The 26,622-nt window shown below is 47.4% G+C and overlaps 1 protein-coding gene across 1 annotated transcript in view; it reads right to left on the bottom strand.

The window, feature by feature from the left end:
* The window catches only part of tmtc2b (transmembrane O-mannosyltransferase targeting cadherins 2b), a 71,007-nt gene extending 48,735 nt beyond the window's left edge, over window positions 1–22,272 (bottom strand). The window contains exon 1 of the mRNA XM_084673033.1: window positions 21,913–22,272. Within this exon, the coding sequence (XP_084529159.1) occupies window positions 21,913–21,995 (83 nt within the window). The 5' untranslated portion in view covers window positions 21,996–22,272. The remainder of the gene's footprint in view (window positions 1–21,912) is intronic.
* Between the last annotated feature and the right edge of the window lie 4,350 nt (window positions 22,273–26,622).

Genomic DNA, 26,622 nt, shown 5'->3' with positions numbered 1-26,622 from the left:
TGCTGGCATGTACAGTGCTAAACTACTGCCTAGGCTAAGACTTTCAACATTACAGACAGTAGCATGAACAGGCCTAGCTATTATTAAGACTAAATTGCTGGTGATTTACAGTCTAACACTGTTAGCATAAACAAGCCTCAACCAAATTGGAAACACTTGATTCTGCTCATCCCTCTTCTGCTGCCATGGCACTTGTGGTGCATCATGGTAATTGTAGTTCAATCCTCCACCTCCTTTTAGTAAGACCGACACTTTCCTGTCAGTCCGTTGGCACTGGTGGATAAATATCTATGTCGGCACCCAAGTTATTGAATTACAACTTTGACGACGGATTTGAAAGGCCCTTCTTTGCAATCTCTTACCGTGTGTTTACTTTGATATGTAGTATATCAAGCGTGGGCATGTCATTAAGGCTGCTTCATGTGTCCACAGCACATGTCTCGAGTGACTTCAACAGAGCAGGCGGCCACCCTTGGAGGCCTCAAGGGCTCAACAGAAGTTTTAGAAATTAGCGTGGCCCCCGGCATCATGAAAGAAGAGGGGGGGGGGGGGGGGAGTCTCCCAACATGTGGGTGACACATCAAACAGCTTCCTCCATACAGCCAAGCCCATAATAAGCCCTTCACATGTATAGGGATTTATGGGAGCTATGTCGGCCATGTTAGAAGAGAGAGACAGTGGAGGGGCATATATTATGTTGCAGACGTGTTTATTATGATTTCCAGACTTCTGAGGACATTTTTGGCTCTTTTGTTCAACAGAGAACAGGGACATGAGTCTCCAGATCACAAAAACCTTAATTCCCAGTTTGGGTCCATGTGCTTGGCTGCTTGTGGTCGGGGATGTGGGGATCCAGCCAGGTTCATGCTGGGGTGTTATGGAGGAGCCTGTCATTACCTACACTACAGCGGTATGGTGTTTCTTTCCGCAGTCAGTGGTAAAGGTACAGTACACCTTAAGACGCATTCAATTCAAGCCCCTAAAAACATGAAGCCTTCACGCTCAAAGTCATTAGTATTCCACCACTGTTACCTGTACAAAGAATGACAAAAATCTTTAAAATCTCAAGTAATTTATCAACATGGTCAACCCAATTCAATACACAGCCTTAATCGTCAGCACATAACTAAAAGACCATAAGCTACAAGAAAATGAAATACCTCCTTTTCCATTGCTCTATTCAAGCACATTCACAAAAGTAGAAAGAACGGCATTCATGGCATTTCTGAAATAGTTGTGTGTTTATGCGAGGGCATATAGTAGGTGGAGTGAACAGAGGGGGAGGGAGGGGGATGCCGAGGAACCAGCCTCTCAGCCAAGTGGACAAAAGAACAAGCAGAGCTGCTGTGTTCGTAGGCTGGCTGTGTGAATGGCCCGGACAAAGGCCCGAGAGACGGGAGGGAGAGAGCGCTGTGTCTGGGCCTAAGATGAGGAGGGACACACGGGGCTTGGACTGGGGAGGGAGGGAGGTGGGAGACAGGGGGAGGGAGGGCCAGGCCTGGGGAGGGAGGGAGGGAGGGAGGGAGGGAGGGAGGGAGGGAGGGAGGGAGGGAGGGAGGGAGGGAGGGAGGGAGGGAGGGAGGGAGGGAGGGAGGGAGGGAGGGAGGGAGGGAGGGAGGGAGGGAGGGAGGGAGGGCCAGGCCTGGGGAGGGAGGGAGGGGCAGGGATAGGGCTGGTCCCGCGCCCACGCAGGCAAGCTCGCCCTTACAGAACCACCGAGGCGGGACCATGTGTGGTCCATTATCACACCCCGCAGGCACGCCATCCCCGCCCCCCCTCTCCATGGAGAGACTGATGCCCCCTTGCTGCCCTTCCTGGCCGGTAAGAAAAGGGGAAAAAGACAAAGACCCTCAGAGAAAGAGAGAGGACCATTGAAGAGGAGCGAGGGAAGGAGAGCCACCGTGTAGGAGAGAGATCTTAGGGGGGGGCGACCTTGTGGACTTCCGCTTCTTCAGGGAGCAACAATGATGGTGACAGGTGACAGAAGAGGACAGAGGGAGGACAGGGGTACAACAGAGAAAGGGAGTAGGAGGTAGAGAGGTGGCGGGGAGACAAAGGGGTCAGATGGAGGCGAGAGGACAGGGGAAAGGGTCGGAGGGTGGAGGTGGCTGGTGTGCTGAGGACACAGAGGTCCTCCTACGGAGCGAGCGTCTTTCCGACGAGTGCACCGCAGGAATGGCGTCTTTCGTTTCAAAGTGAACCCGTTGGCTCTGTTAAACGCACACCGTGATCCCATACGAGTCATCACAAGCTCATGAACGCACACAATGGTTATTCATTATGAAATATAAATGAAATGAGTGTATATATGCCAGAACATTTTAAATGTCAACCTTCAATGAGCTGCAGTGCTTCACATAAGCATATAGTCAAACCATATACTGTATGCCAGAAAGACGCCTACGTTTCCACTCCTGTAAGAATCCATGCAGCGCCCCTTCCTCATGAGACAGCCGACGCTTTCACACAGACGCACAAGGAAACAGATGGGGGAGCACTGTCCTTCATCAGATCCCACACACACACGCGCGCCCCGGCCCCTATCTGCGTCATCCCGCTCCTCACCGTTTCCAGGTCAGTCGCCGAGACAGGGAACGCTGCCTCGCTCAGGAAACCTTCCCTTAAAGAATTAAGGTCAGCGGCCCTGCTTACCCCAGCCTGAAGGGGGGAGACTGGAAGAGCAGAAGGACAGCCGACGTCACTCCCGTCACCCTCCCCTGGCTGGCCTTGTAGGCCGCCGCTTACACAACAGGCTTCCTGTGGTGTTAGGAGCTGCTTAGAGAGGATGATGGGGGTCAGGGGAGGAGCTCAGTCCGGATCTGGGCCAGGCTCGCTCTGCTCTCTCGTCCACCGAGGCCGGCACCCTGCGAGCTAAGCATGCACGCTCTCGCCAGCATGCACGTACACACACAGTCACACCATACTGTTACAGCCACTAATGCCGTTTCGGTGAGGCGCTCGTTTAGAAGGAGAATGGGAAATTCGCCTACAGGATGCAGACCTTAGAGTACGGGGTCGGGTGAAGGCAAATAAGCACCTCATATAGGGTAAGCGCCAACCCTCTGGCAGAAAAGCCGGACATCTCCCTCAAGTCATCTCAGTGCTGCCAATAAGGTTGCATGATGTGACTCACTGATGTCTCCCTGCGGCTTTGAAAAGAAGTCAAATCAACAAGTCTAAAAATAGAGGTGGTGATTCTGAACACTGCAACATCTGGAAATATCTGCCTCACACACAGCCTATTTCACCCTAGTTATGACTATAAACTATGCTTTCAGCTCGTCTGTGTGCGTACATGTGTGTATGCTATCTGTATATGGTCGTAAAAAGCTTGTAGCTAAACAGTTTTACTGTGTACTCGCCCGTAAAGAGGAAAATGGCAAAGAAAGTTAACGACAGAGAGAGCAGGAAGATGGCTGGCCACCCAGGTGCACATGGAATTGGGACTCGCCGACGCCTACTCCATCACGGTGAACCATCAAACACAAGCAATGCTACATTCGCCTATGACTGCATTGTTCAGCCATGTTTCTGTTTAGTGGGTGGCAATCCTGCCTTACGTTATGTAACACGTCGAGAGGAGTAGAGATCACTGTGGAGAAGTTATCAGTCTGTGTTCTGGTTTCCTGTGTTTAATACCCCTCCTTGCTTGTTCCTGAAGAACTTCCTTCTCACACTACTCATCCACACAGGAGAACCAGAACCAGAGTTTCTCTGGATGGGCCAGACGTATAAACCTCTCCCCACATCCTCAAGCTCGTATGTCCCTGAACCACCTCTGTTCACAGATAAGGAAATGACACGCGAATGTAAGCACAGCACATATAAAGCGTTGGGATTCAGATACCGCAGGGAGGTGAACTCCTACTTTCTCCAGGCGCTGGTCTGAGTAATGAAGTGACATATCTGAGTAAACTGGCAGCGAGACCAACTCGTAAACACACGGTGCACTTTCAGCACACAGCACCTACAGTAATATATCATGTGCAACCTACATACAATAATAATAATAACCGTGCTTGAGGAAACGCAGACGGCATTCCTGCTGGAATCCTCTTCTTACAGAGTCATTTGTTATCGCAGGTGGCCCAATTCAACCCCCTCGTTCATTCAATTATCTCCTAAAACAAAGATTTTTTTATTTATCTAAACAATAGAGTTTTTAATTTTTTCTACTGAAGGCTGCCATTCATAGTGAAAAACGCTGCACTGGTACATTAGGAATAAGTCAGCGTTTATGTCAAAATGGTCTTGACAACTCCATGCATGGATGTAGATTAGATGTGGGTTTTAATCCCTTTGTTACATTCTAGGTCAAACTGGGGTGGGGGGTGGGGTTTTCCTCCACCTAGAGTGTTGTGCGAGCAGGGCTGCAGCACTCCAGGCAGACAAGCAAACAAGACATCCATGTGGTCTTCCCCCTGCCGGCCCCTCCCCCACCCCGCCCCTCAGACACACCAGGAGCCGACCCTGGCACAGTGACCTACTAACCACACCCCCCTGGGAAACACCCGCCAATACACACACACACACACACACACACACACACACACAGTGGGTTTCTAATAAAGTCAGCAGCAGGGATGGGTCCGTGTCTGGAAAGGTAGAGTCGTGCAGAGTGTCTCCCCATGCCCATCATCGTTTAATGAGTTCCCTCAGTGCCATAGTGCCAGGGCTGATAGACATGCATGCCTGGTCCCAACACACAGCCGGCCAGGGCTGGCCAGGGCTGTGAGAGCAGGCATGGAAAACTGGAACAGTATGGAGCCCGCCAGGAGAAAAGACAAAGAAACACAGCCTGATGTAATTCATCATGAGTTTCTTGTGTGAAGTGTGTCCACGACAGCTCCATTTCCACTGTTCCTTTAGTATCCTGTCAGGAAGAAGTACTTTTACTCGTGGAATCACTTGGTGTGAGTGTATAAAGCCAGCTGCTAGACGGTCCACCCAAGGACACTCCGGGCCTAGAAAACCACGGTGCTTTTCAGCTAAGGAAAGACCTTCACAGTACAGTACCATCCATTCCATCGGATCCAAAACTCACAAAGTAATGCCATTTCATGTTAGTTGTACTGAAATCACACACCCGCATATAATGGTGCAATGGGATGAGTTTGTTTTGATTTCATGTGAGGACTGAATCTCTTCAAAGTAACCCGGAGATGATGGGGCTTGAGGGGGCGTCGACTCAAAGGTGTTTTCGGTAGAACTCGTTCCTGCATCGTCCAAGGCGGGGAGTGAGAAAAACATCAGGGCCTTCTTTTGGTGTGGCTGGGCGTGACACAGTCTAAGTCAGTGACAAGTCGCGCAGGACTGCAAGCGGTGAGAGCAGAGAGAAGGCTTATATTTCACATCAACTGGCATCGCCATGGTAACAGTCTCCTCCTCATCTGACGAGCAACAGAAAATGCCAAGTCCGAGGTACATCAGACACCGGACCCAACTAGAATGTTTTTACATTCCATGCCCCATTTCACTTGGTTTTTCATCAAAACAAAGACTGTGTTAACTGAGCTCCACACATGATTACATCGAAACGTAAAACATTTCTAAAATAACGTGCAAAATGTGCAACTTAAGGTAACAATTTATTGGATGGTGGCACACCCAACCAGCCAATAATGGACAGTGAAAATGGTCTGTAATACGCGCTATATTTATGTTGGGTTTACAAAAATGAAACGGTACAGAAGCAAACTTCTAGCAACATTGGCAACGCAAGAGTGTCTGGCTCAGGGTCTTGACAGTATACTACAGATATGTTTTGAGAAAGGATCTAATGAATACACGATGTGTACTAGCCTGAGAATTGGATATGCAACTACTGGAAACAATTAATAGCTCTTTTATGTGTTCCTTCCAGCTGTGTTGTAACTTGGATCCTCTTTTGTTGGAGAATTGCAAACAGCTCACTGGAATGCTAGATGAGAAGAAAATGCCAAATATCTCATATTAGTTATGTCAGTTATGACAACTAGTGCGGTGACCGTTTGAATGCAATATTTTTATGATCTGGGAAAGGGGGAGGTTATCCTGCTGTGGGGAAGGATACCACATTGGACTGATCCATGGCTTCATCGCCTAGGGCAACTCAACATGCTGGCAAACAGGTTTATTTCTTGCGAACAGCTCATCCAAGGAAGTTCACACTCGATACTGCACATGCTTGGGTCCTGAGCAAGTCTGCTGGATTACCTTCATGCAGTGCCCGCTTCTCGAGGAAATAGAGCCACGGATAGACACACACACACACACACACACAGATTCCTGTCTTATGGTTACATATCACTCTCTTTTATCTTGAGGTTCCTCAAAAGAGAATTTGGACGGGGTGGGATATAACAGTAGGATACAAACGATTAAAATGGTCCTATCCACATCTGACAGAGTTAAGAGACAGACAGTGAGGCTTTTGTTTGACAAGAAGCTAACAAGCTAATAAACAATGCTAATGCTAACATCCCATACTTGCCGTTCCACACCACAGGGACCACCTGTTCATAGCCCTCATTACTGGTGACTGGGAGGTCTGTGTGTCTTAGAGCAGGCATATGAAACAGCCTCACTCATCCCTGAGGAATCCTGCAATAAAACTCTCTCTCTGGGATCTCACAGATACGAGCTCATAAACCACAGGCTGCGTGGTTAAGCTGAGCATAAACGACCTTCTCGAGAACACACCATCTCCAGCACTAGTCCACTGGGCCAATTGGGTTTAAGTGTTGGGAATGACTGGCTCATACTGGGTGAAAGGATTACTGGCCCCATCACACCGCAGAACCAGTCTGGTCAACTATCCCTGAGCCAATCCTCAGCAGAGAGAGTCATCCAGCTGTGCAGTCGAGAAGCCCTTCTCGTGTAAGAATATGCCGATCCAGAAACAGAGAGGATCTCCACCAGACTAGACTCTCCGCATCACCCATCCCCAACAGCGTCTGATTACTGGGGCCATTGTTGATCGCGAGGAGTCCTTAGAGCGCCTCACTGATCCAATCCCCCCGTTTCCCTTAATGACCCACGATTCCTGTAATTTAGCCGGGATAGAACATGGGTTGAGCTCTGTTTTGGCCAGATTGAGCGGGCACAAGGCCCAAGCTGTTTATACCCTGTAGTCTTGATCTCATTTGGGAATGAGCAACACCTATTACAGAGTACAAACTCTTTAACCGAAAAGAAAGGAGAGTCAAAAATGACAGTAGAGAGAGATTCCCAAATTAGAACAAGTAAAGTAGGTATTTGTGTACAAAGAGGGAAAAAACGTACCATATGATTAACAATTCAACCCAGGCAACCACTAGGATCTCTGATGGCAAAGTTCAGCCGAGGTCATCGCTCGCAAACTACACAGCTCTTTATCTGGGTCTTTATTCCCTGATTCAGATTCCTTAATGACACCTTCCTAAACCTAAATCACAGAGTGCGGTCATCCCACACATAAACCTTTGCAGGGCTTCCGTACTGATGCAGATATCCCAGTCCATTTGAACTTAGTCAGAACCGAAACTGCCAAGGATGAGCTCTCTGGAAGAAACGGATCCGCCTGAAAGCAATGATACATACTACAGATGAATCACATAAAGGGCAGGACAAACACATTCCGTCATGATCTGGACTTTACAGTCACTCCAACACTGCCTCCTCCAGACAGGGGTGGGGTCAGAGTAATGCTGCTGTGACATCGGACACAGGGGAAGAGGGGGGGGGGGGTTAGCTCATGAATTTGAGGCACTCAACACTGTCTGGATGGTCCTGTCTCACTGATTTGTCAGCTTTGCTCACCACTGGAGGGTGATGAGGATGAACTGTTGCAGAATAATTGAGTCGCTTGGGGAAAGAGAGTTCCCCATTCAGCCATTTCACTGCTACTGAGAGCATTCCTGGAGCTTAGCAGATATTAAAAATTCAAGTCACCCAAACTAGGTTAACACACCAAACAGTTAGACATTCTCCTGAGCTCTGAGCTCGTCCAGGCTCAGACCAGACTCCAGGATTTGTGGTGGAAGGAGGGAGGGAATCTTCCAAAGACTGCTAACATGAGAAGTTACTAACAGGTCATTCCTCCGTGCTGAACTCATGCCATTCTGTTCAAGATTCGTATTGTGTTTTATTAACTTGATATCTCTTAAAATGACGGGAGGTAAAAACAATTATTTCTGGCCTGTGGTACAGAAAACCACATGGTCATGTCTGTAAAAGTCAATGGGCTGTGCAAGAATATGGTCTGTCTGTTATAATATCACAACGGGAGCGAAAGCCTGCATGTTACAACGCCAAAGCAATTTGAGAGACAAATACAAAATGGTTTGTTCCACAGTACATCCACTTAATTGATCTGCAGTCCCAGGCCACCCCCTTAGTCTGCACTTGAGCTCAACTCAATTACCAGCCCTGTGCTGTGAAGCTTCCCTGACCTGCTCTGCCCTGCTTTCATGTGGGAAGGTAAGATCATTTTCTGCTTGAAAAAAAGGACCTTGATGGAGCTGAATCCACAGCTTACACACACGCACACACACACACACACACAATCACTCAGCGACAGAGGCATGCCTGTTCTGTTTCAAAATAAAATAGCTGAATGCTTTGTTTGGAGTACACTGGAGGGAGAGCTCTGGTGGAACAGAGGAGTTTACACTCGAAAGATAGCCGTGCTTTTGTTGACTCCAGAGCCCAACATCCAGCATGCAACGCATACATCAACATGTCAATATCAACATCACTGACCTTTGATGGGCAGCCAAGCAGGGAGAAGAGGGAGACCATGGACGAGAGGAAAGACAAAAAAAAGAGAAGGGACTAAATTCATTTATTTGATGAGTTTGCGATCAGTCACGACACCCAAACCATACGGTTGTGTTTCAGCAGGAGTGCACACATCATTAAGCAAGCCCTCTCCGCTCGAGGGTAGTGTTACAGCATGATGTAGGCTGAGCGGTCATGGCTGAGTGGTTAGGGAATCGGGCTATTAATCAGAAGGTTGCCGGTTCGATTACTGGCCATGCCAATGACGTTGTGTCCTTGGGCAAGGCACTTCACCCTACTTGCTTCGGGGGGGAATGTCCCTGTACTTACTGTACGTCGCTCTGGATAAGAGCGTCTGCTAAAATGACTAAATGTAAATGTTAAATGAATAATCAGGATCTCTGAGGATGCTGCGCTGTTCCACTGATGTAACTGTGTTGCGTTGTCATGCTTGTTCTGTGGCGTTCTGGGCCATTGGTTTTAAACATCTTCCAGACTGTGGGATAGTGGCCTGTGGCCAAGTCTCCCCGTGCATGACTCGGGCTTTAGTCCCAATATTTGGTGCTAAGGTCTTCCCAGCGTCTCTTTCCTGCTGACAGACTCAAGCACAGCACAGGCCGGTCATGCAGACTATGAACACTGCGTCTGAATGCTACGGATTCCCACTTTACCTGCTGGCCCTTGCGCTGCAGTGTGTGGTACAGACTCCTAGAGTGAGTCCTGAGGCCAGGGCAAGCCTGGGGGGCGAGCTGTTTCCAGACATGGCACATGTAAATATGTGCAAACAGCAGAGCTGAGGCCTGGGTTCTGACAGCGAGCCCCAGAGTTGGCCTGCCTCCCATCTGATCCATGCCGCTATCAGCCTGGAGCCGCTACTGCAGCAGCACCACTGACTGGCGCTCGGGGCCCGGATCTGACAAGCTGCCACAGCAACGGCAGGACTGATCTAGCACTCATCCAGCACGGGTCTTTATTACATTCGACGTTTTACTCATTTAGCAGACGCTCTTATCCAGAGCGACTTACATTAAGTACAGGGACATTCCCCCCCGAGGCAAGTAGGGTGAAGTGCCTTGCCCAAGGACACAACGTCATTTCTTCACAGCCAGGAGTACTCCCTTTATATGACGGTGGCTGCTGGAGCAGGTGGTCAGTCTAATGCAAAGCAAGCCCAGACTGTCAAACTCACTAACATGTTGGTAAAACAGTTTGACTTGGCAAGTGACGCTATCTCTGATCAAATAGAGACATTATCTTATTTGTTTTCCAACAACACAGTTGCATGCAGTTTCCCAGATATCCAGCATTTGAAAGGAGGAAAGACCTGTACCCCGAGGTAGGCCACGACGTATCCCTGGTTACACAGTTTTAACATCTTGTCATCGTTAAAGATTCCCCCCACCCCCCCAACCCCCCGAGATTGAGTCTTTGGTCTGGAAGCCCCAACAAAAACAAATATGGCTTCTGTCATATCTGGGCATGTTTCTGCAGACGTGTAGAATACAAGCCATAAATCCAGTAGAGTATGATCATTAAGATCCGTATCCATTCCTGCTTTAAAGCACTAAAGTCACAATGTGAGATTATACTACAGCGCGGGCCATGAGGACACGTTTCTCCAGAGACTCGGATCCTAAACCCCCCCCCCCCCCCCCCCAAACAAAAACACGAGAATTCTGCCTCCTTCAAGCCCTTTGGGTCTTAGAGTAATATAGTTTTTACCACAAGAGAGGGTTAAAACCGGGATCAAGACCTGGGTCTCTTGGGGGGTTTAAACCTCTAATCGGGTTTAGCTGGGCCCTGGTCCTTCTGCAGCAGCTGTCACCCACCATCTCTCCAAAGGCAGAGGAGTCTGCCCAGAATTAAAGCTTCACTAAGATTCCAGTTCTCTATTCTCTGTCCCAAGCAGAGGACACCAGCACCTAACTAGGGTGGGTGCATCGAGCAGACCTCATTCTCCTCTCCAAACCTGATCAGGTTAGCGACTGCATGGCGTAGCCCAGTCCACCCCTGCTAGCCCCCTCCCTGGATCATCTGGCCCTAGGCGATGATTAAAGGGACTTTAATGGGGCGGAACCACTAAACAATGGCAAGCATCCCACAAGAGAAGAAATGTAATACTGTGAAAACCTTTGATCTCAGATGACTTCTGAAGACCTATGTTCCGGGAGGACACGTTCCTTCTGACAGGCCTCTGCTTATAAATCAGGCTCAGATGAAGGGGCGAGAGGGAGTAACGGTAGTTTATAGTTTGTGTTCTGAGGAGAGACAGAAGCCCTATCCACTGACGTGACATCCTGTATCTTGATCTTGGCAGAGCTGAGGAGAATCTGTCACACAAACAACAGTGAAACCACCCCCTCCATGTTTGTAAGATTGTCCACACTGCAACCACTAGATCATATAAACTACAGCAGCTAGCATTCTAGAAGAACTGGAGCTAACCAGTCTCATAGAGACTGTGACTAGCTAAATACTGAAGTAACTCAGAGGTTGTCATGGTTCTGGGTGGTTGATAGCCAAGACCAAAAACTGTACTACATAAACATTTCATGAAAGCAACTGCCAACTGCTCAAGAATTCCCTGCAACATTGATAACAAGCCAAGAAGAAAGAAGGGGGTTATTTCAATGACTAATGCTTGAATGTCAAACAGATATTTCCAAGATGTTTAATCAAACAGCTGTTGGCTACTAACTAAGGTCATTCCTCATCCAGTCCTATTGTTCCTCTAGGGACACTTCCTGGTTGACCACAGGAGTCTGGATAGAGAATGAAGGATTTCAACACACTGCAAATGTTTGCACCAAAATCGAGGTTTCTGGCATATTGTGTTGCGTGTTGCTTGTGCAATGTGGCACTTTTGAGACAAGATTCAGTCAATTGGACAGCACAGTTATGTTGAACTTGGGAAGGCGGGAAAATAGAAGCACACTGCTGAGACCTAAACAAACACATTTCAACACAAGGGCTCTGAGTGGGCTCACGGCAGATGTCTTTTTAAAGCCGTCCGTCATAAAAACCCTCCTCAAAAGTCCCTCCTCAAGTCCTTTCAACACCATAACCCCTCATATATGTCTGGCCCAGCAGCCCCCGTATCAGAACAGAACCCCAGGAGAACAGCAACAGAACCTGGCAGAACGTGGAGCTGAATCTGGTAGCATGTTTTCCTCTAATCACCAGCCCCCTCTCCCACTCCACCATCAATGTTAAGAAAATTAGAAACACTTAAAATCCCATTGTGCGGACAAACAGTGTAGGCCCCAGCCAACTCATCTGCTCCTCGCGACACAGCGTATTAATCACTCCCCTTCCCCGTCTCTCCCCATTGGGCCTGTGGAGGGGAAGACAAGCCACAACCCCCCCACACACACACACACACACACACCTCTCTGGTCTTTGCATGTCTGAGAACACATGCTTTGGGTCACACGTGATATGGTGGGGAGGGGGCTGGAGTTGAGGGGTTACGGTAGTGCACTTTCACTGCTTCATGCTAGTCAAATATTTAGCCTACCTGTGCTCAAACCATCAATAAATGAGAGCACACATCTTTTAGGGACCTTCTCCAGCCCTGGAGAGCCTTTATAATGCATTATAGAGGCATTGTAGTCGAGGGACAACCCTCTATATTCCATTATGGATTGGCTTACTAGCAGACTGGGCTTCGTGACAGCAATGGGCCAGGGTTAAACTGAGATGCAGTACTTTATCTCTGTGAGGCCAAGCCATCTAGGCTTCACTGGGAAACACACAGAATCAGCGGTAATCAAAGACTGCAGTCATGAAACGTGAGAGGAGATGCCGGCGTTCCCAGGAGCCTGGCGTCATAGCTGTCGATCTGGTCCGTCCAAACATTTACTTTTACATTACATTTAGCCATTTAGCAGACGCTCTTATCCAGAGTAACTCACAGTAAGTACAGGGACATTCCCCCCGAGGCAAGTAGGGTGAAGTGCCTTGCCCAAGGACACATCGTCATTTTGACACGGCCGGGAATCGAACTGGCAACCTTCAGATTACTAGCCCGACTCCCTAACCGCTCAGCCACCTGAGTCTCAACAAACATAACAAGGGTGCGAGAGACGCCGCCGTACAGGCCTCCGAGCTGGAGCTGGACAACCACACCGAGGCCGCCATACACACCGAGGCCGCCATACACACCGAGGCCGCCATACACACCGAGGCCGCCATACACACCGATGTTTACGACAGCTCGGTCCAGCTGCCGACCCAGCAGTCAAGCAGAGTGACAGGTACTCCACATTAGAGCACCGGGGATGTATTTGGGAGTGACACCATGGTGAGGTAGGGAGAGAGAAAGAGAAACACAGTGCTTAGACTGAAGCGTCCTCTGCTGATTTAGGTGGACTCTGGCCTCTCTTCTTAAACCAGTCAATCACACTGGCTAATGGTTCTACCATGTGGTCATGAGGTGGGCCCACAACCATGGCATGGTGAAGGTGGTAGATGTATGGGGAATGGAGGTAGTCTAAAGCCTAGAGGCCAAGGAAATTTCAGGTCATGTGAGGGGCAGTTAGATCATTAGGTGGTGACCACATCAAGCTAAATATTGTATATTTTACTGACTTTCAATGCAATTCCTGTGTACAGGTGTGCTTAAATGGCCCAGGATGTTAACTACTATTTCTGTCCTTACTGGGGGACTCAAAAGACAAAAGTCCAAACATTTGAGCGCATACAGACGCATAAAACACCAATCAGAGCGCAGATGTTCTTCCAAAACTCATGAACAGTAGCCAATAGGTATGTGGTGCGACGTGAGCATGCCCACCCTATGCAGACAGATCAGTAAAATCCACAACTAAAGGCATCAGAACAGGGCCTGTGCACAGCACAGCAACGACCAACTCAGTAAGCCATCTCCCTCTCTCCTTCTCCCTCTCTCTCTCTCGCCGTACTCCCCTCTCTATCTCGGACGCTCTCACCAGATCGGATGCCTATTTATTTTACTTGAGAGCATATTTAGGAAGTCTCATTAGTGTGTCAGACTAGCTGACAGCCCTCCACTTCACCCTCTCAATCTCGGGGGCTGAGAGGGAAGAAAAGAAAAAAAACGGCACGTACTCTCTCATACACACTACTCCTCACACAGTCACACTCCAAAAATAAACGCGGCCCGGTGTCCTCCCCATGCCTGGGAGAAAGACCTCACGGGTCTAGATGGACCGTGGAGGGGGAAGTCCCGGGCAAAGGTCAAAGGTGAACCAAAAAAGCATGGTTCCAGATCTCACGGATCAGTGCAAAGTTAAAATTAACTTGTGTTCACATTCAAAAACACTAACCAGGACTAACGCTTATCAGTCTTCATTCATGGTATGAGAGAAGATAAGAGAGTGACAGAGAAAGAGAGAAAGAAAGGAAAGAAGAAGTGAATTTAGTTGTTGGAGAGAGCAAGCAAAACGGGAAGAATAGAAAGAGAGAGCAGGGGATGAAATGTAATATTCTACAACATAAGCCATTCTCCATCTGGAGAAATGTCAGACTCGTCTGTAGCTCAAAGGCAGGAAAAACTGGATGAGAAACAATTCAATTTACACCAAATTAGATTCACATTGTTGTACAGTGAAGTACACAAAAAAGCTCAAAAAGGTCCAGAAAACATTCAAGGAACCACCAGCTGCTAGTGGGTCAGGGGACTCTGAGACGATGCTGGCTTTAGAAATGACTCAATGTCCAACCATCTCAGGTTTCATCCTCTCAGAACACACACAAGCGCTTGATGAAAGGCCCCAGAGGACTGGGCTTACTGCGGAGGAGTCAACTCTTGCCCTCCATGTGATGATAGACGGCAATCACACTTTCAGTCAGAGGGGTCTCTCTATTCTCAGCCCCATGACAGTACTGTCTGAGTGGGTGTAAACAAGCCCTGGTCTCCCAAAAGGGGAATCAAGCACTGACTGCAGGTAAATCACAGAGCAGGGACCAATGGACTCAAGTCAACAGTTGATCAGGGGTGTCAGATGGCTGAGCGGCGAGGGAGTCGGGCTAGTAATCAGAAGGTTGCCGGAACGATTCCCCGCCGTGCAAAATGATGTTGAGTCCTTGGGCAAGGCACTTCACCCTACTTGCCTCGGGGGGAATTTACTAAATGTAACAGTTGCAATCAGAGACAGCTTGTCACAAAGTGGGGTTCCTGGGGTCTTTGAAGGACAAAATGCCAGTCAGCCCGTTCTGGGATCAGGAAGTCTCTATTCAGTCGAGGTGATGCGTTTCCTGCTTTCTCTTCTGACCAAACATGGCATATAAATATAGACTACAGCAAGGACAAAGGAGCAAATAGAGAGTGCAGTTGGACAGGAAGTCAAGTAAAGAAGTAGGACAGAATGGAGGCCTAGTGAAGAGTGCCATGTAGGACACGATGTAGGAAAAGAGGTAGGACAGGAGAAAGGGCCCACGTGCTACATGTGGCTTACCACAGTCAGGAGAAACTAAATACTGGAGACATTACGGTCAATCACCTCCACCACAATAAAAACAGAAACAGCGAAAGCAAACAAACTGGCATTGTTCTTGCTGGTCCCAACCGTGATTTTCACTGGCTTGGGAAAAGACGTTTTAAGTCTTCTGCAAACAAGAACTCATGAGCACGGTATAGGGCTTTGGATAAACATCTTGTATTTCAAGCTAAGCTTTTTTTTTTTCCAAGTTTGTGTTTCCAAACTCTTTCTGCACCCCTCTGTTCCTCCAACCCTTCACCCATGCCACCCGCTGATGAACTGGCATGATGGAGAAGCTTCTGTGGGCCGTGCCGCTCTAGATCCAGTCCTGCCCATTAGCCGAGCAGCCCGCGGAAGCCAACAATACCCTGACCCAATTGGTTTGAACAAGCTGGTCGACGAAAGGGCCGCATCCTTACTCACATACCACTCTGAGGTTTGATTTCTTTGTTGGCCCAAAACAACAGAGCAACACATTCAGAGCACCTTACTGCCCCTGCCCTACCCCCGGGCAATAAGGCCCTTCATTAGCTCGGGATGAATACAAGACCTCTGAGCCCTCCAGCCCTCCACAATGGACAAAGGACGTGGCCAGGCCTGGATGTGTCAGGCCCGTGTCACAGTGCCAGTGCTGTGTGTGGATGAACAAGGCCACCGAGATGGAAAGGACTAATGGTAGGGGGGGGGGGGGGGGGGCAAGAGCGGCAAACTAAAGCATCCTTGTTCGAAATTGGCAACAAGCGGGTTTTTGTTTCTAACGGATTGGTTTCTGTGCTTGCGCTCGCCCCCGTCTCATCCATAGTCCTGTTAATACCATTCATATGAAGGGAGCGGGGAGACCCATCAGAGTGGCCCCGATGAAATCACATCATCCGAGCGCTGTGTGGATGACGGGCGGGACGCTCCACTCTCCGCCTGGCCATGGGAAGACACCCCACATGCTGTGTGAAGACAGAGCCCACAGGGAGCGATGCATTATCACAGACATTGGCATTAATTGTGCCAAAAGGACCCTTGCGTTCCTATACAAGTAGCTTAATTACCTATCATCTTTTGTTTAAAACCCAGACCAGCCTCTCTAGTCTTCAAGTCAGCTTAACTGCTTATGCCACATTACTGTGTTGTGGTGTTGAGGGGTTTTGCCACGCAATACTGGCCATGCGCAGGATTTCCAAGGGCCTGATGATTCAATCTTCAATTATTAGTGTCTAAGGTGATTAACTGTGTGTGTGGGTGTGTGTGTGGGTGTGTGTGTGTGTGTGTGTGTGTGTGTGTCAGAGCACATGATACATTCTGTGAGATAATCTGTTAGACTTTAATTACATAGGCAGCAAGGAGATTGTAAAATGGCAAACTGGGTGCAGATTAAACTGTGGAGCTGCGTGCTTGAGTTAATCTGTACCGCGAGCTGCCCGCCACAGGCCCAGAGCAGTAAACCCTCCAACTACATATGACCACACACTCCTCTCGTTGCAAAGAAGGCTGGTGATTGGCCTCCCTGCCGGCCTGCATCTGTATGCCTGACTGCCTGCCTGCCTGTCTGTCTGTCTCTGTCTGTCCCACACAACCCCACAAACTCACATGGCAATCATCCAGTCACATACAGCAGGTCATCAACCTGTCTGCACTATCCAATTTCTTTAATGGCTCATTTTAGTCAGCTTCAGCAATCAGAGTCTGTAGGAGATTTACCTTTAGCTTCTGCACAGCCCCTGAGTGATAGGGACAAGGCCATCTCAGATGGCTGGATGGGAGGGAGGGAGGGAGGGAGGGAGGGAGGGAGGGAGGGAGGGAGGGAGGGAGGGAGGGAGGGAGGGAGGGAGGGAGGGAGGGAGGGAGGGAGGGAGGGAGGGAGGGAGGGAGGGAGGGAGGGAGGGCAGGGAGGGAGGGAGGGAGGGAGGGAGGGCAGGGAGGGAGGGCAGGGAGGGAGGGAGGGAGGGAGGGAGGGAGGGAGGGAGGGAGGGAGGGAGGGAGGGAGGGAGGGAGGGAGGGAGGGAGGGAGGGAGGGAGGGAGGGAGGGAGGGAGGGAGGGAGGGAGGGAGGGAGGGAGGGAGGGAGGGAGGGAGGGAGGGAGGGAGGGAGGGAGGGAGGGAGGGAGGGAGGGAGGGAGGGAGGGAGGGAGGGAGGGAGGGAGGGAGGGAGGGAGGGAGGGAGGGAGGGAGGGCAGGTAGAGAGGGAGGAAGAAGGTAGAGGCTCACCTCAACAGGGTCACAGCTGCCTGTCACGCAGAACAAACAGTTGTACAGTAGCTCACTGTTCACACACACACACACACACACTCTCACTCCCTGGGGAGCTAATTCTAAAGTGTTGAAAGTCAAAGTGAAACCCAGTGACCCAGAGCAGAAGGGCAGGAGAAGAGCTCTCTCCAGAGGCTGGTTAGACAGCTAGGTGCTAGACATTGTGAACCCTCTCCCTGGACCATCACTCACAAGCCAGAGTGACTATACTGTGTTGTAACAGAGCACCAACACAACACAGCCTCATGTTCCAAATTGATACACTTAATTTTAAGTGTGCACTTATCTGAGGTCATCTTCCTTCCCTAAGCAGAGGAAATAAAGATATGGAAGAAATCAATTGTTTCTTCATACCTAAAATCAATCACCAAAGGGAGAGAAAATTCTACTTGAATTCAATTTTAGGGGTTGTTGACAGTGAGAAAAAGGATATTCACATCTCGTCAAGCATTTCTCATGCCCTAAATCTGAACTGATTCTCCCCTAAAATGCTTTGAGTAATTTGGGAGGGTTTTCAGGGAGGGAAAGCATTGCGCAACCTCTCATTAATAGTATTTTTAGAAACAAATAAGCCTCAGAGAACCTCCGTTATCTTGCCTTTGTGGTGAGGGTGAAAATAACATACAATTTAAACTACTTCCATATCTTCTGGGAAAGAGAATTATGTAGAGAAGTAAAGGCAAGTATCTGCGGCTGGATCTTGGATCTGAACTCTCTAAACTATAGATAGATCTGGCCTGGATCTAGATACAATATAAGACCAGTTCCCTTGTCAAACGGTATCCTTGTATATGAACAGGAAATAATATAGGATATCATCATCAGACAGCATTGATAAATATATTCAATGGCATTCTGAGATGACTGTGTTGGGAATCATGAAGTTATAAAAGGTTTTAAAAATTGTGTGTATATATATATATATATATATATATATATATATATATATATATATATATATATATATATATATATATATTGTTTTCTATCATACAGTGCAATATATGGATACAGTCTTCCATCTCTCTCTCTCTCATCTCTCTCTGAGATCGCTTCCTAACTTCAGTGTCATGTCATCTGGAACCCTGACGTCTCCATCTATGTCCTGGCTCCACTCAACATAACACAACACTCCCCACGAGAGCCCACCTCAAAACCTAACACTACTCAGGCCAGAAAACCCTAGGAGCCCCACAAATAGCATCTGGAAAAAGACGGAGACAGAGGGACACAGAGAGTGAGACCAAATAGCGAGAGAGCGAGAGAGAGAGTGGGGGGGCTCAGCCACGCAGTGAGTCCAACTGAAGGGTGGTAATTACAGGGAGAGATGGGGGAGATGCTCAGACTACTGGGGTGACGCCCTAGGGCTCTAGACTCTTGACATCACCACAACGCTAGCCTAGCTTAGAGCACAACAGGAGAGGAATCGCCACTGAACAGAAGGTCCAGCCAGCTTAAGTTATTTTGATGGTCTGTCTGACCAGAACCATTACAAATTCTACAAATCTGGACACTATAATTACATTGATTGCCATTACATGCATTCGCTGCAGGCGAATTCGCAGACGCGCACACACAGACATGTTAAGAGGCTAAGGGTGTTAACGCTAGTTAAAGCTACTTAGAAAATTGTGTCATCAAACATTGAGATTAATTATAGTTTGATACGTCTGGTCACTCCTGAGGACAAATAATCCATTTTGACCAATCGTCAGAACTTCCACAAGAAAATATCAACCTTTTACTCTAAATTTTTTCCCAATCCTTCCAGACCATCAACTCTACAAAGAATAATGAGCAAAACAATGTGATGACAGATTAATACCCTACAAGTATCCTCACAAGTTAATCATCCATAGAATGTCCCTCCTTGTCTGCCTAATATAAGTGATCATTTTAACAGGTTTGTTATAACTTTAGGCAACAAACATCCTTACAAAACCAACTATGCTGACTATACAATACAGGTGGCTCTAACCTGACCAAAGTCACCATACAACCAAAGAATTAGCCAGGTCATCACAGCAGACTCTAAATTAGAGTCTGGGCATGTTTATAGAGTCCCAAAGATTGGGTGATAATTCTGCTTTGACATTTATCTGTTCTCCCTCCTCCCAGATCCAGCTCTCTCTCCTACGCCTCCGCAGTTCCGAAGGTTGTTAACCAGACACAAATGACCTTTGTGACGTACTACAGTCATTCTGCCGTGTGGGTGTCAAGCTGTGTCTGATCATGAGGAGCAGTCCCAGATGGACTCCACTCCAGCCAGGGGCACATCTCCTCTGACAGGGACCCCACAACTGAAAAACTATTTTGGGAACAGCCTGTTTTTTTTTTTTTTTTTTTGGGGGGGGGGGGAGGTATTGTAATGGAAAAAATAAAATATGTTCTTAATCGTGTATTTTAGAAAGCATTTCAAGTATAAACACCACAAGCTACAAATCTGAAATTATGTCATCAATGTTTATTCCACTACGTTTAAACTATAGGGTCTAACTGAAAAGCCAAACAGTGACTACTGACCTGGACCCTCCAGAGGGCTGACAACTGTACGAGCTGAACGATGCATCTAACCAAGACTATTCTCATGCCAGACATACACAAACATACATACACACACACGCTGAATAGTGGAAAATCCAAAGGGAAAGTGCTGACGTCTGCTAACTGCAGGTCTAAAATAAACAATACTAAAACGGATAAAACTGTACGATAGCGTAAGATGAAGATGTTTTTATCACGCTAATGTCAAAGTCAGCCACTACACAAGTTGCCTGGTAAGATCTTTTTTTCGCTTAGTTGGAATATTCTCTAGTTAAATAAAATGGCTGTGTTGAGAGAGTGAGAAAACAGCGAGACAAAGAAGGCGAGAGAGACAGAAATAAAGACAAAAATAAAGGCATGTAAAATCTAGACAGAGAGAACACGAGAGAGGACGGAAGGCTTTGAGGCTCGTCTGTCCCCTGCCACATCACAGTCAGCAGCAGCCACCCAGTCTGCAGCATAACCCCTGGCTAAGTCAGCCAGCCTGTCAGCCATCCAGCCTGTCAGCCATCCAACCACCCATCCAACCAGTCAGCACTTCTCTCTATCCTCTTCACACTGCGGCCACTCCCTGACAGCTTTATGGAGTCTCAACACCTCCGTAAACATGAGGGATGATCAGACCTGAGCACAGTCCGAGGCATCCACCCTGCCACAGGGAAGTAGAGCAACGAGACAGGACAATGTTCTCTGTTAACGTATGGTGACATACGTATGGTCGACTGAGTGAAAAGTAGGATTCCACAACCCTTTTGCTGATGTTGTTTAACATACACAGGCTAAACAACATCCCCTAGGCAAGGCTTTTATGGTCGCGACAGAACTAAGAACAGCGTGACTTCATTTGTGTCTGGGGAGGAAATGTATTTCTCTTTAAATATTTGACAGAAGTCATGTTGGTTCTCTTTAAATAACTTGATATGAGTGAGCTGGAACCAGGATGCATTTGGATACAACAGCCACTTAACCGTCCTAAATCTGAAGGTTAACAGCAAGTAATACAGTACTGTAGTAGAAAGTAAACTATAGTGCTATACCATTGACCTACCAAAATACCAATCACCAATATATTAAAATTCTAAGGTGATATTAGACAATAGACATGATTACAAAACATTGAAAGTTATGTTAATAATTCTCAGATTTAATTATTTATCCACAGCCCACCTTAGATAAGACAACTAATGTAGATTGATATATACACTACTCAGTCTAGGCTACTTCTTTAGAGTATAGGACACAAGAGCATTGGTCTTTGCAGCTTAATAGTTTCCCGTATTGATTGCTGATAGGCATACAACAAATGTAGACCCGTAGGCTTCTGCTACATTTTTTGTCTATTATTCTGGGGTGACATAGTTGTACAGTTATTAGAAGTGAAGAAAAAAACAAAGGTTATATTTTGTGTTTCAAAGCAAGGTTAAAATAAATTTGGAGAAGCCAAATAAACTTACTTGAAACAACTTTGAACTTACATTTTTAAGGTGGGCACTATGTATTCAGTGTTTACACAACACAATGTGTTGGCGTTGTGGACACAGTAAATTAATTTATAAACAAGACTGCTGTTTCATTCTGTTATTAGTTAGCTGTAGTGAGCAGACCTCGTTCCTTTGAAGCCTAATCAACAGTGCGGGACTGTTGCACCGCACTCAGGATTTAAACTTCATGCATGATGTTGTTTACGGACTGTGCCTCGGCATTGCGATCTCTAAGCACGAGAGCCGTAGCATCACATTCTCGTTGCCAACAGATTTGTGAGCACGCCGTTCCACACCGGACATGATTATAGAAATACTCTCTGGATCAGACCAGACATGACGACGAGGATTCCATATGACTGTATTGACAGTGTGACCAGGTCAGACATGGCTGACGCGGTGTCTGTGATGTCGGAGTGCGTGTTTCATTCATTAGATCTAGCCTACCTGTCATCGTAGCAGAAATCGGCACCCAAGGTGTTGATGTAGAGGACCAAAGCCACGGCGCTGCAAACCAATTCTGCAATCATTTCTCAAAAACAGAAAGCAAGGAAATAAAAACTCTAAGAAAGGACAGTAGAGAAAATCAAACTCGATCTCTATTCTCTATCTCCGTCTTTGTCGGTACGTTTTTTGCGAAAACAGAAATTCCAGTTCCCCATCCTCGAAGTGTTGAAAGTGTATTGCCTAGTCCAGACACCGTCCTCCTAACCCATTTTGAGCTAGAGGGAGACCGTTTTGATGCAACATGAATAGTAGCAAAAACGCCACCATCTATGACTGCATTCGCACGCCTTTCTAGCGGAACTGTTCGTCTGATGCATAGCAGCGGTCGCTGGATAAACGTAGAGATTGAGCCGCGTGTGGTAAGGGACCCTATGCGCAGGCGCAGTGCCCCTCCTCCTTGTGAACCGCACAATGAAGGATGCTAAACTCAGCGCGCTCAATGCACACCTTTCGTTCAAGAGATGGGGGGCTGGCTAAGCTACACGGACACGAGTCTATCAGAGCGTATAAAAATGAGCAGTTCTGTCAAAGCCATTTAAATGCTCCTGACTGAACTGAGATACTGAGACATTTGTATACTTTGCCTTGTATACATTGTCCTAAGTTTGACACTTGCAGAGTATTCAGATTTAGGCTATACAGGCTATGAAGTGTAGGTTTAACACAGAAATGTAAATAGTTATTTTTTTGGGGGGAGGGTGGTTTGAAGTGTGACCAACTATCACAAGACCGTTGAAGTGGATCGTTGATGTGTCCAGTAGAGGGCTCTTCCTTGCGTTGGAGGCATCAAACAAATTGGAATGTCAGTAAATCATAGTTGAACAGAATTTGAGTATCATATGGAACATTTTTTGTACAACTCCCACTCATTCCTTTCTTTCTCTCTCTCTCTCTCTCTCTCTCTCTCTCTCTCTCTCTCTCTCTCTCTCTCTCTCTCTCTCTCTCTCTGTCTCTCTCTCTCTCTCTCTCGCTATTTCTCTCTCTCTTACTCCATATCTCTATATTCCAATCTCAGGCTTAAAAGTATTGAAACACCATTGAATGGGGCTTAGAAGGAAAATCAATTTCCCTCAGCAAACACTATATTTAGGTTGTCAAGGTTTGATCTCGATAGACCTTTTTCACCACATGTTGTCTATCCTTAACCTTTATGTGAGAAGAGAGATTTTACAGGGGGTCAAATTCCGGAAAAAAACTCCTGGGCCCCAAAAAGTGTTGCTTCTTGTTGATATGATTAGGCTTTTCATTCAATGTTGTATGCAAGGCCGTAACCACGGAGTTTGGAGTTTCAGCGTGCGTGGTTGCCTGTCGTAGCGTATCACATTTATATTTATGTTTTTATATCAATATATTAGGGGGAACATTTTGACCAGATTTGAATATTGGTGGGGGATGTGTCCCCCCCAATATATATTATGATTACGGCCCGGGTTGTATGCATCGTGTTCTTCTTCCCCAGTGTCTATCAGACGTCCCCGGATGCTCAGCAAGCTGTGCTCCAAACACGCCTGCTCCAGATTCCGAGCCCCATATTGGGCAGCCATAAGGCACAACATCAGATCATTAGCTATAGCCACTGCTCACAGCTTTCCCCTCAGACATAGTGGCTGGCTCAGCAGTGAGTAGGTGGCAGTGAATCAGGCTCTGACTATACAAGGCTCTGAATCAAGGCTGCTGGTGTGACGCGGGGGGTCGAGCAGGTGATGGATAGATGGACCAATAGATTGAGAGCACAATGATGTGCTCTAATTTGAAGCTGCAAGCAGGAATGCTGCCATTAACAGCAGTTGGTTTTAGATACGTCTTCATTGGTTAATACTAAATTGACTGTGCACACGTACAGTAGAAGCACACACACCCCATCTCTCTCACACCAGTGTGTGACGATGCATAGAGAAAGACAATCCCATTTCAAAAGCTTAATGACTGAACTGTCAGTTGTCCTCAGTTGAACGAGCATCAGTCCTGATAAGGGCTTCTAATAGACATCCCTGTCTTCAGATGGCAGCTCTCTCGTCAGGGTTGATAAGGGAAATTAATTAACTTCATACTCTTCCGATGACCGCGAGTCATTCCAAGATGGTTGTATCAGTCCAATGGAGATAGACATCTCTGTTTCTTACGTTTGCAGTGGGCTTGTGAACTGTGAAGGCCTCCAGGGGTCTAGGTACACTGTTGTTTTTTCACAGCTCTGCAGGGAATAGGTCTGTCTTGATCTCTGACTGGGCGAGCGGTGGCTTCTGTTTTATGAGCAGTTCTGGGATGAATTCTGCTTTTATTCCCTGGGTAGAATCAGAGGAAGCTGGATTGTATGAGTCACGGTTAAATAACTTTAATATTTCCTCTCCCGGACCCACGCATGCAGCACTGACTGTCATATCTTCACAGAACTGACAGCCTCCTGACCATTAAAGTATGTGCACTTATAGTGTACAGTGTGTGTGTGTGTGTGTGGGAGGGGGGGTCTGTTTGGTCCATATCCACTGCAGTCAGCCTCCATCCTGCAGGCTGGGCCACTGGTTTTCAGGTTCACACAGCTCGGAGAATCTTTTTTGCTTCAGTAAACCTGCACCTGCACACATTTGCAACACGTCGGGAAAGGTCAAGGTTGCAGGCAGACAAGATGAAGCACCCCGATTATCCACAGCACCGAGAGACGCGGGGGACAGAGAGGAGGTGGAGAGAGGAGACAGGGACGAGGTGAAGCACAAGGAGAGCTGAGCCATGCACACATACACCTGATAAACAGGAGATCGTTTTCCACGTCGCACTGTACAGACATCAACAAAACGGGTCTGATTCAGAGGATAAGGGACCCTCTTCCCCAGGTTTGCCACTAACATGCAGGATGCCTTGAAATGAATGAGTCTGCAAAGTATCACTTTGAATTGGTGAGGAAATGTACAATCTCTCACAGTTCACATAACTCAACAGCAGTTTAGAGCTACTGAACCAAGGGTAGCATTAGTCTCTTCTCCAGCCCAGCCAAGACCTCCCATCTGTTTATGCTATGTAGACATAGGCATGCCCAGAGGAATGCTGTGGCTTGCTCAAAATGCAATTTTCCCTCTCAACCAGGCCGAGGAAAGGGGATAACAACAAGTTGTCTGGGGGTTAGAGTGGAGGCACACTTTCCGCAAATGTCTGGATAACCTGGCCTTGCTCCTTGTGCTCCTATAGGCCAGCCACATCACTATGTCGCCCCGCCCTCACCCCCCACACAACCACACCACCCTGTCGCTCCAAACAGCCCTGTCTACCTCCAGCACAACCACACAGTCACACAGTCCCTGTTTCCCCAGCAATAATCACACAGCCCCGCCCCCCGTACAGTCACAATGGCCTGTTCGTCTCCAACAGTCTATTCCTCCACAAACATTTTCACAACTAGGAGAGCTCAGCTCTTACTGGTGTACGTCATCAAATTACACCACTGTAGAGTTTCTCCATGGTTGAATCAACCTCCCTGTTCAAGACAATCAGGGTCAACCTTTGTCATTGCTAACGTCTGTCTCCACATCCCACACTGGAGGCCGACGTCCAATCCCACAATAAACACAATCTCTGGAAAGCTTCTGCTGTAATCATTTAAAACTTTATCTGAGGGCATCACACCATTTCACACAACTTGGCTCTTCTCAGGTGTTGTGAGAAGATGTTTCTAGTTTTACCCTTAAGGTTAAATATCTTGTCAGTTATCCCACGTTGTTTTCTGTGAAGATAATAGGGTTGTTTGCGTCACCAGAGTCATGTAAGAGGAAAAGATGTGTTGGTTCATCTTAGGTCACTATCTCAGCCTCTCTCCACTTTGTTTACTTTGGTCAATGAGCTCCTGTGATTGGCCGAGAGTGTTGTGGTTCGTTTTAAAGCAGGCTGCCGGACAGGCTTGACGTGATGGCTTATATCTCTTACAGTAGAACAGAAGAGAATTATGAATATTTGAGAGGAATTGGTTATGAGAGACAGTGATAGATTGTAAATACAAATCATTTGAAAGAAATAGCACAAATGAAGCGGATGAAATAACAGTAAAACTTAAATCAAAGTACGTTTGTTCCCACACATAATGTCGCAGATGCCAACTTCTCAGCTCCACCCCAGTGATTAAAGCAAGCTGTGTGCCAGTCTGGGGAATGATGTGGGCTAGGGATGGGTAATAAGGCTGAACATAGTTGATGAGGATTCTGGCTGATGTGACTTCAAGGATTTCAAAGGAGAGTCATGCTTTAAACTTCTCTCACATCTCCCCCTGCCTCTAACCGTGCATCCTCATCTCCTCTCACTCTTCCTGATATCGGATGAAATCATGGGACAGGGAAATATTTTTGGGTGACTGTTACAGTTGAAATGTAAAATCCTTCGAGTCTGCCATCATCACGTATGAAGCACTGCTCTCTTTAAAACAGGTCACTTTGAATGTCCGACGGATGTTCAAATTGATGGCACACGTGGTTTTGCAGGTTTTTGCCGTTGTGTGAAGCATTGATGACTCCCCAGAGGGATTGACCCGCTGCTGAAAACATGCTAATAGATTTATCGCGGAATGGGAACAGTGGAGAGGCACTGTAGCTACTGAATGTTAATACACTGGAGCGAGCCCTTGCATACAAATGATTCCCAAGTTGGCTTCTTTTTTCTCTTGCACGAATG

Source organism: Hypomesus nipponensis, chromosome 14 (assembly GCF_054491055.1).
Source record: "Hypomesus nipponensis isolate SF chromosome 14, ASM5449105v1, whole genome shotgun sequence".
Taxonomy (NCBI): Eukaryota; Metazoa; Chordata; class Actinopteri; order Osmeriformes; family Osmeridae; genus Hypomesus; species Hypomesus nipponensis.
Note: the sequence above shows the minus strand (reverse complement) of the source record. Positions and strands in the feature narration are given on the sequence as shown.